Raw genomic sequence first — 11,045 nt, forward strand, 5'->3', positions numbered from 1 at the left:
GGCTTGTGACACACTCTCTCTTGTTCCAGCCCGACCGCCCTGCACTCCATCCCTGCTGCTTTTTAGGAGAAGGGCTGCTGCAGGGTCACGTGACCCAATGCTGCTTATAACCCCGCCCCTCCCCCTGTTTCTGTCCCAAAGTGGAGCGGGGGGTAGGTAGGCTGGCTGGGAGAGAGTGAGGGAGGGAGGGAGGGAGGGAGGGAGTGAGTGAGAGGGAGGGAGGGAGAAAGAGCAGGGACAGCAGGGAAGCCAGGCACACGGAGACTGGCTGGGCAGCGTTACACAAGCCTCAGAGCTCTCGCTCCACCAGCTCCTCCTCCGCTCGCAGTCCAGGGCGCTCCAGCAGGAAGGAGAAGGAGGGGGCGGTGTCTCCCGTGGGGCGAATGTGAGGGCGCGAGCCCTGTCTACCTCTCGGTCTAGCCGTCTGCTGCACTGTGAGGCCGCTCCCTGCGGGCGAGGGGAGCCGGTCCCGGCGGCAAGGGTGTCCTCCCGGGCCACTCTCGCTACACGTCCCCTCGCCGCTCAGGAATGCACGTCTGGTCTTGCGAGGCTTCCTGAGCGGGAGGAGGAGCAGCGCGCAAGATCCGCGCGGCCCCGCGCGGCGTCGGGTTCTGCCGCGGGACGGGGTCGCGGGGAGCAGGGAGGGGAGGGAAGGGGGACACCCGAGATGGCCACTGGAGGGATCACCACTCTGCCCCCGGCACCTGAGGACGGGGGCAGCGGGTCCTTCCTGCCCGGGACCTTCAAGGAGCCGAAGAGGCTGTACTGCAAAAACGGAGGCTACTTCCTGAGGATAAATTCGAACGGGAGTGTGGACGGGGTACGGGACAGGCACGATCCTCACAGTAAGTGCTTCCATACGTCTTTCCTGGAGCTAGAGGCAGAGAAAGTGGGAGAACGACAAAGCTTCTTTATACATGTGCGTGCGGAGCGCACGGTGGCTGATCTCCGTTTTCCTACAGCGGGCCTGTGACGTTCCCACGCGGCATGTGTCACCCTGACAGCATCAGAGACAGCCCCCTATATAAACAGTGGAGGTGCGAATCAGGGGCCGGCCTGTTGTCCCTCAGCGGCGCGGTCATTCATTAAGACTCACAGCGGGACAGCGTTGCGTAATATTGTCACGTTCTGTCATGATTTGCCGCTGCGCGTGTTCCACTATGCTCAACATCAGAACCCTGTCTCAATACCCTGAATATTGTTTTGGCCCTTTGAAAGTTTGCAGGCAGTAAACCAAATCGAAATGCCGATGTAGTGTTATGATCACAAGTGGTCATCATGGTTATCAAATCATATGATTTTTAAAAAGAAAAAATAACTCCTCTGATAAAATCCCACAGATGCAGTGTGCTTCAGGCATTCAGTTCTTGGAAGGAAGTTGTTCTTTGGTTTATCGGTTTATTGGTTCTGACATATAAGGTGACCGTGATAGCAATCCTGGACTGCGCGGTCTTTCAGGAATTCACTGTGAATGATGAAACCCTCTGCAAACCTCCAACCGTGCTCTTTATTAACCCCGTGAACGAAGCGGGGCAGATGTTTAAGAAAAACATCTCGCTTTAGACCGTCATCTGGTGCTTCACCATAAACAGCTTATTTTTATTTCAGATCATGAACAATCTGACTGTAAGCATGGTTACATGAATCATATTGGGAAGCATGCTGAAAATGAAAAACCCTACTGTATAATTACAGCATATGGGAAGGCATGTTAAACATAACTCATCGCTGTCTTTTATTGTTCTCACATGTTATTCGGTCAGGAAAACATCATGTCCATATTCCATCTGTGCGATTCAGCTGTTTCAGGAACAACTGGGAATAAACCTGCTCTTTGTACTAGCTCAGCAAAGCATACAATAGTTTGTGGTAGTGTTCTTTAGTCGTACAGTATATTTTCTCTGATAAATGCAAAACGTTGACTTGCTGACCAATAAATGGAGTAGCAGGGTGAAGCATCATCGAAATACTCAGTAACTGAAGAGCACGATTAAAAAGTAATGTTACGGCAAGGCCTGTTGAATTATTGATCTACAAATGAATGCCAATCCATATAATTGCAGTAGCGATTACACAGGTTGAAGTGGCTGGGCAAAGTGGTTGTTCAGCTAATGAAGCACGCATGTGTCATACATGTAGCTCAGCTATTGTAGGTCTCTGTTGTGCCAAGGAGCCAAAAAGATGGTACAATAAATGACCAATATTGCAATCAAACTACTGGACAGATCTGTTTAATTAGTTTGTGGTTTTTGCCTGTAGCCTAATACCTGAATGACAAAGAAACAGTAACACAAATGCTCTGATTTGTGTCACAGTTGCTGACATTCGCAATAAGAAACTATACAGAAACAGTATCGTCTTTATGTTTTGAGGTGTGAATGATCTTGTTAATAGTCTTACACACAACAGCTCAGACATCAAAGAGCACATAGCTGTTTCCCACGAAATGGACTGTTTTTTATCTAACCCTGAATTCAGACCATTTTTCATGATGTACTCGATATATGTTTTACACATAATCCATTTCCAGTTGTGTATTTACAGATCACATAAAGTACCTCATTCAAGAGCATAATGACACTTCCCCATCAAAAATTTTAACCTGCAACCCTTTGGTTAAGTGTCACTGCTGGTAACCACATTGGGGTGACAGTAATTCCAAAGAACAGTTCAAAGAATCTGCAAACCAAACATGAGCACTGCTTTACATATTTATAAAACATATGCAGCTATTGGTGCAAATTAATCTGTATGTGTTTATTTTGGCCAAACTGATAAATGATTGAACAGTGAAATATGATAGGTGACAAGTCTATAGGGCAAGGGCCATTTTCAGTTCCAATGCCGCAGCCAATTTTTGAGTTTTGAACATTTGGAGACCAAAAACAGGTTCCAATTCCATTTCGGCAAAGGGTAGTAAATCTAAAAGGCGACTCAATAGAGACAAATTACCACGCCAAGCAGATTAAACACCCTGTTTATTTTTAAAACTTTGTCACTGTGGCAAACACACTCTCTATACTGACAAGAACCACATGGGATAGTTTGGGAAGAGAGCTCTGTTTCACGTTACTGAGTTTGAGCTGTTGGTACTGTAATTACTTTCTCTTTCCAGTGATGTGTGTTTTATTTTCAATATGTTTTCAATGTTACACATGTTCTGAAGACCTTTAAAGGACAATGTGTTCTCTCTCTATCTCTCTTTGAAAACACAAACAAAAAACTGTTGTATTCTAACAGTGAGAATAATGCCATTCAAAGTATAGGCAATGAATCACAGAGATTCACGATCCATGATGAAATCATATGAAAGCACAGTGCTGGAAAACAATAGCAAAAAAAAAAAAAAACATTTAACTGGGGGTGTTGGTGAAACTCACACCTCAAAAGGGTTAACCCCCTGTGTCAGTCCACATTTGGCCAACCTTACCCAAAAAGGGTGACCTGAAACATGTGTGAAATCCCCAGAAATCCTCAGTGCTCTCCCTTTTCTCTCCCTCTGTCTCTGTCAGCCTCCATGTAGACTCTTCCTCTGTCTTCATCTTACCTGTACTGATTGGATTCAAATCTGACCGAAGGCTTGTATTTGTTAGTGTAAATTTGGCAGGTGTTTTTTATCAGTGACAGAGCAGAGGTACCTATGTGCTGCACAGCCCATTTACCTACAAAGTGAAGTCACTTTAGAAAGGAACATGAGGTGAATTGGCATTTTATGTGTGTGTCTCTCTCACACACACACTAATGGGTATTGCTGGATGTTTCAGTTGGCAGTCTTTAATGAAGATCAGTGAGCTGCAAAAACATCAAAACCCTTGTGTATGGCCATGTGTATGGCCCTCTGCCATGGGAGCCCTTTCCCTCAGTTTCATCATGTGTTCTTTTCCTCTGTCCTCTGACCTCTGACAGCAGCATGCTCATTTAGAAGCTGGGCATGTAACCTGAAGCTTGCTGGTTCAATTCCCACCCTAGTTTTGCTGCCAGCACACACTAGAGCAAGACACTTCACTTGATTTCTCTTGTATACATGAGATGGGTGCCTAATAAATAGATACATTATTGTATAATTACATGGGCTCAAATCAAAATGTGTCTTCCTGTAGATATTCCTTAACTGTTTCACAGTGCAGTGTTTCCCAGTGATTACATTGCATAGCTTCCCTCTAGCAGGCTTGTCACTGTGTTCCTATCATGGTCGATAGTCTGTATATAATACTGAACACCCAGTGAAAGTCATTCATCAGTTGTGAAATCTAGCTGCAGATAGGTTACGCTTGTGTCATAGCATTTTCCCCTTGTCCTCCTCGGAGACAGCAGTCGTATATCAGACAAGAAAAAAAAAATCTGCTAGTCAGAAAAGTGAGGAAAAGAAAATGGCCCTAATATGAGGTTGAAGCCATCCAATCTGTTTTTCTGGCTTCTGTCTGTGGGCATGGCTTATTCACCCGAAACATAAAGAGCTCTCATATATGACGTCAGGAAAGCACCCCACTCGGTTTCCCAGCATCGGTGAGGAAGTGCGGAGGAATGCCCTTTCCTGAGGAGAATTTCAGGAACTGATATGCAAACGTGGGAAGTGGAGAGCTTTCGGAGCAAAGTGAGACAGAGAGAGCAGCTATTGTTCTTGGTTAATAAGTCAGACGCTGTGCAAAGACTGAGACTAAGAATACACTTTTAAGTAATGACAACAGAAAACAAGGGCCGAGATGTAATCCAACCACACTGTGCTGTGTACATTAAAAAAACATTGAGTAAAGATAATGTATGTTATGAATCCAATTATTGTGTGAAAGAAAACAAAATACAAAAAAACAAAAACAAAAAAAGAACAAAAAGTCTGAGGTTTCAAAGTGAATAGGATGAGGCCATAGTCTTCAATAGTTCTGTCTGCTGGCAAGCATAACTGACATCAATTTGCCAGCCATCTGGCCAGTCTATGCCAAGTGGTGGCATCAGTTTGGTATAACACTTCCACCGTCAAACACTCATTTTCTCTTTCAGTCAAGCTGCAGATCCAGGCGACAGCGGTGGGCGAGGTGGTCATCAAAGGAGTCTCCACCAACCGCTACCTGGCGATGAGTGCCGACGGGAGGCTGTTTGGCACGGTGAGTGCAACGCTGCCCTGGAGCTCAATTGTCTCCTCACTACCCCCCCCCCCCCCCCCCCCCCCCCAACCACCCCCCTTTCCTGGCGTGTCTGCTCACTGTCTCACCGTCTTACATAAACAGTTCTGCCTCAGTGCCGGACGAACTTTCCCAAATGAGGTCCTCCCAGAAAAAAATGAGAGGATAACGATTACACTTAAAAAGGCTAAAAAAAGGTGACCTCCCGGGCAAACACGACAAAATGCTCTAGTCATTTATTTTTTAAATGCTCTTTTTGTGTCTTCAGAATCTGTTTGAAGCAGTGAAAACCTTCAGTACTCATTGGTTTTTCAAAAGACCGACAGGAAACCAGTAAAATAAAGGTTTATTCTTCCCTGTGTTTTGCGAGAATGGAAAGGACCCCTTGTCCTAAATTGGGTGTCAGTCATCAAAGTATACTACACTCCTTCAGAAGCCTTTTTCCCCAGGGTGTGCAAAATATATTAAATTTCTCTGATGATTGTATTATCCAGGAGGGCCGAGAATGACACAGCAAATATTTATGTGTTGACTATCATGACTACTTTATTTTAGTAGCAATTCACAAAGCAGTGAACACAGGATGTAGATGAATCCAAGAATTCTGAAGGTTTTAACATCTCTTCCCACTGAAGTGTTTGCTATCATAGATTTATGATGAATCCTATTATCATATTATTTATTCTCATTTAGCACTATGTGATATGAATGTTAAATTAGATTTAACTACATTATATTATACTGCCACTGCAGTAAAATTAGATAAATCAACAAGAAGTGACACTATAGGGTTTGATGCACTAATCTCACTGTGTTGCCCATTGCTACATGTTGTGTATGTGCTGCTGATTTTGATGACTTCATGTTGATGATCCAGACACTTTTTTAGTGCAGTGGGGCCTAGCTTTATGGCCCTTGTAGCAAAGCTGTGATTTCTGAGTAGGTCTGCATTTCTGATGTGTTTAGCAATGTGCTGCAGCATGAGACTTTCAGCCACGTATTGTATCATTTATTTTTCCATTGAGAATTTACCTGGTCACTGAAACAATAGTCGCTGTGGAGATATGTGCTGAGAGAGGATCTACATTATGATCATTGTCTGCTTCTATCTGTTAGTTGGGTAAAAATGGCATTTGATTGACAATGTTCATCTGTTGTGATCTTCCAGCATAAGGCACAATATCACTGATTACAGCAGGAATTCTGTGTCGAACCGAGATCATGTCAATACAAGATCATGTATTCTCTGTACGTGACCCAGAGCTCTGTACTTGTGTCTCTGTACTGGCAGTCATATTTCCAATTAAAGTTGCGACTGGAGCTCCTTCATAGTAACACAGAGTGCTTGGTCTTCTTGGTAGTGAGTGGTCATCACATCAGGGTCACAGCCACATTGCCCTCCTCTGACAGTGATGTCATTCCACCCCCTTATCATCGGGCATTTTCATTCAGCCCAGCGGATGAAATGAAAGCATCCATTTCCACATTTTTTCCTTGGTTTCTGGAACAGTCCAGCTGATTATGAAAGGCCTTGGGGTGAGGGAGTGTGACTGGTTTTTGTTATGGTTTTGGACATGTCACCACCCACTCTCCCAAGGAGACCCGGGTAGATCTTTCCACTGTACTGGAGGCCGCGGTCCACCCACAGAGCTCGTCCGCCATGGTTGGCAATCTGAACCTGAGTCTCAGCTAAAAATGAAGTGGAAGAGTGAAACAATGACTTGGAGCACTTGAACCATGACCCTTCATGCATCATGGGTAAAAAAGATGGTCTCTCCATCAGGGAGTGCCTCACATGCAGTGCAAAAAAAACCCAGCTGTATGAATGGGGTTTAGCATTTGCATCAGATGTTGCATCAGTTGAAAATAAAAATGCAAGCATTGCAGCTTTCCTTTTTTGTGGAACAAATGACAAAAAGCCCAGCTTTTTTGCTTCATGTAAAATGACAGGAAGCGGGAAGCTGATGCTGAAGCTGACCCTCTGGCAGAGACGGGCAGACGTGCTGTGATTCCCAGAGCCCAGGGCGTGGATGTGGTTTTGTGGCTGAGGAGAAAGCTCTACTACTGGTCTAACCTCAGAGGGCATTTCATACCAGCCCTGATGAAACTCCGCAGGCCACCTACTGACAGGGGTATTAATAGCTATGGCAACAGATGTGGTTAAAGCCGGTTACATGCATTCCTGAAAGGCAATTTTAAAGCATCTCTCTAGTGCTGAATTGCCCACAGACAAGGTCGATATTAATTCTGTACGCATTATGGAGGCTGACGTGTTACACACTTGAACTGCACTTATTTGCACTTATACTTTTCTCCTTTTAAGACTTGTAAGATGGCAATTTATAATAAGATTCTTTAGAATCATATTTTTTTCCTTAAAAAAGATAAGAGCAGAGATTCTTGATCATAATAATTCAGAAATGTGGAGTGTAATCCAAAAATCTGTACAACTTTGGAGTCTTCTACGCTTCTACACAGAGACCGTGCTGTCAGATACAATCCCCCTGTGCATACAGTATAGATGGCTCACATCCTTTAAAGCCTTGCTTTAAAGTCCAAGTCATGATGGAAGCCTTTGCTTGTTTCCTGCAGAGTCCAGCTTTATTAGTTATATTTATGTCCTGTGGCATCATGGTAGCTGCTTTTAGAGAAACATGTTAAATATTATTTTGTTCGCCAACCAGAAGCAGGCTCTTTTTTTCCTATGAGATTCAAACTGAACGCATCTCAGAGCCAAGTCTCCATTAAGACATTTTAAAAACCGTGTCTATTTAGATAATTTATTTACACAGGGAAAAAAAGCTGTTAGCTCATTACATTTGCCAGGAAGAGAGGGCCAGAGCTGGCCCTTGATCGAGTGCATCCGCACACAGCAAAGTTTTTCTGCCTACGTCTGTTTGGTCTGAGAGGCGCTCGGCTCTGAGAGAAGCTGTCTATGATTAGCAACGTGTCAGTAAGTGCTTCCCACAGAGAAAGGAAGGGGGAACTGCTCTGCAGCCTGGTACCTCCAGTAGGCCTTATGGGTAAACAGGACCTCTTATTGAGGTAACTGCATTTTTTTCCATTCTGTTGCCCCTGGCAATAGAGATCTGAGACAGATGCAAGGACTTTTTTCATTGGTACGTTCCCCAGATGTGACCTCCACAGTCCTCTCCTGGTTTCATGCATTTTTTTTTTCAGTAGAACTTCAGACAGCGTTCTCTGCCTGAGACAAATAGGGTATCTGTTCCATAAAGCTTTTTGCTTGGTGTGTTACATAGACTCCGGACACAGAACTAATTTTGAAATGAAACAATGAGACGACAATGATTTTCTTCTTATGTGTTTTGAGAAGTTCTAGAATGATAAACCTGGAACATGTGTTTATTTTTCTCTGTTATGCTATATTATGTTACATTTTGCTTAGCAGGTGTTTTTATCCAGAGTGACTTACATGTAGTTATCTTACTTTTTGTACATTATCCATTTTGCATAGCTGGATGTTTGCTGTATGTAACACATTTGTTTTGTGTCCATATCAGGTTAATGGAGTTCAGTTAAGGCTGCTGGCACGGGAGGATCAATGAACAATGACTTGTTTATGCTGGCAGAGTAGTTATGTGGGGTCAGTTAGCTTTAACAAGAGTGTCGGAATTGAGCAATGCATCCTTATTTCACGTCACTCTCCCCTAGCTAAATAAACATAGGACATTCCACTGTAGGAAGTCATCAAGCTTAATAGATCATTTCCTGGAGTTCTCTGTTGTAGAATATCACACAGCTCTGACTAACATTTGACCTTGTGACCTCGAACTGGGGGACAAATGAACAGCTTTCATGGGCCCTGTCCAAAAATTAGGTATTTGCAATCCTTGCAGTAGTTATTCAAGAATAAGGCTTCATGAAGTGCTTGACAGAAGGAGCAATCATGTTCTGTCCACCACTGACTTGTTTGAAGTAACAGACAGGCTTTACATTATGATTGGTTCAAATCTGTGAGTCGCTGGTAAAATGGTGGCTTCTTCCATTTGGGGGTTCATGAAGCCCAGCAACGTCAAAGTAACAACCCCCACCTTTTCTGGGGTTCTCATTCAAAAGATACTTCTCAGTAGTTTTACTGAATAGAGCTGTTCCACACTACAACATGGTGATATATGTGACTGGGTAAAATTCATATAGCTTGTCATTTGTGACCAAATTAGCTGGTACTTGGCTCTATTTGGACAGCACCTCCCCAAAGCAATACTCTGTTGTCTTTATTTTAAAAGAGAAATTTGTTCAAATATCTTACAATGAAAATGTACTAGCAAGTTCAGGGGGGTGATATTTTTTTGTAGGTTGATATAAAAGCATATTTGTTCTTTCCCTTTCCAGATTAAATGAAAAAAGATCCGTGGTTACTTTAAGGGACCTGAGGCATGGCTTATTCTCATATTCAGGAATTTATTGTGCGGAACATCTCCACTGTGGTCAGACAATCTCACCAGGATGTGTTCTGTCTGTAACTTTCAACAGACAGTTTAAAGGAGAACTCCTTAATCCAGTTGTTTCTCACATGATAGTTTTTTATATTAATTTATTTCAACAAGCACCCAGCCCATCAAATTATGCAAGAAACAAACAAACAACAACAACAACAACAACAGCTGCAGTAGCTGGATTTCGTTTTTCAAACTTAAATATCATGCTGCAGTTAGACTGAATGCGGGCCTGTACCTTTATATGAAATGAAAACAACGTGAATGGAATGTGTGACTGATCATCAAAGCTTCTCCTCTTCCCATTTCAGAAACGCGCAACGGATGAGTGTTACTTCATCGAGAGGCTGGAGTCAAACAACCATAACACATACCGCTCCCGCAAGTACCCGGACTGGTACGTGGCGCTCAAACGGACCGGTCAGCACAAGTCTGGGTCCAAAACCGGACCTGGTCAGAAGGCCATCCTCTTCCTACCCATGTCAGCTGCGAGCTGATCCCGACCTGCAAATGAGGGCGCTGACTCGACAGATCCATACTGCAGAACACACACACACACACACACACACACACACACACACACACACTCACAAAATGACATACCTGGCTGCAGCACAACATTCTGATAAAGCCAGTGTGACAATGTGGCAGTGCACTGACGTAGCTACAACGTTAATCCAACATTGTGAGTGTGCTATGTGTTAATTGAGCTGGTACTTAAGAGATGTGAAAACACGACATGTGCTTGGCTTACCTGTCCTATAAAGGGAGGGGGGACTCTTGCATTATACACCTCTCATTCTTTTCAGCTTTAAAACAAGACATTATTAGAATGTGAATTATTTCAAGAAGTTTTCCATTGTGGCAACATACAGTATTTACATACACCAAAATAGAGTCTTATTATTTTTCATTCGTCATTGATTAGCCAAATGTAGGTGCAAAAATCATAAGGCATTTGTATTCATGGGGTATTAAAAAGCATCTACATTACTGATGAATGACTGATGGCTATCTGAAAGAATGTACATGGAAGCTTATGCCAACAGTTAACAGTACAAGAGGAACTGTGTGTAGTCAAAAGAAAAAGCTCTGTGGACCAGCTGAATTTGGGCGAACACATTAGGGCAAAACTGAAAACATATTATTTGTATGTGTATTGTTATACATTTTATTTTAAGTACTATGTGTATTTGAAGCAAATATCAGTAAAACTGTTGTGTAAAACAATTTGTTAACAATATGTTAAATATGCATGCAGATATCTCAATTTTCCAAGATTTTTGAAAGCTTCATTTATATTGTGAATGTTTTTTTCACTGTGATATTGAGGGATAATTGAATTCCAACTTTTTATTCTTTAAGTAAACCACTGGCAGTTTAGCCCTAGAGTCAGGTTTATTCTATTTTCTGTATTTTTATAACATGCAGTAATATGACATAAATGACAGTATGTCAACATATGTGT

The 11,045-nt window shown here is 43.0% G+C and overlaps 1 protein-coding gene across 1 annotated transcript; it reads left to right on the forward strand.

Moving 5' to 3' along the window:
• Positions 1–270: 270 nt before the first annotated feature.
• Positions 271–10,699, forward strand: LOC118769781 (fibroblast growth factor 2-like). The gene is made up of 3 exons (XM_036517096.1): positions 271–845; positions 4,999–5,102; positions 9,889–10,699. Exons 1-3 carry the CDS (start codon positions 668–670, stop codon positions 10,072–10,074), a joined length of 468 nt encoding a protein of 155 aa, XP_036372989.1. The 5' UTR covers positions 271–667; the 3' UTR covers positions 10,075–10,699.
• The last annotated feature ends 346 nt before the right edge of the window (positions 10,700–11,045 follow it).

The sequence above is a fragment of the Megalops cyprinoides genome, chromosome 22, assembly GCF_013368585.1.
Source record: "Megalops cyprinoides isolate fMegCyp1 chromosome 22, fMegCyp1.pri, whole genome shotgun sequence".
Lineage (NCBI taxonomy): Eukaryota > Metazoa > Chordata > Actinopteri > Elopiformes > Megalopidae > Megalops > Megalops cyprinoides.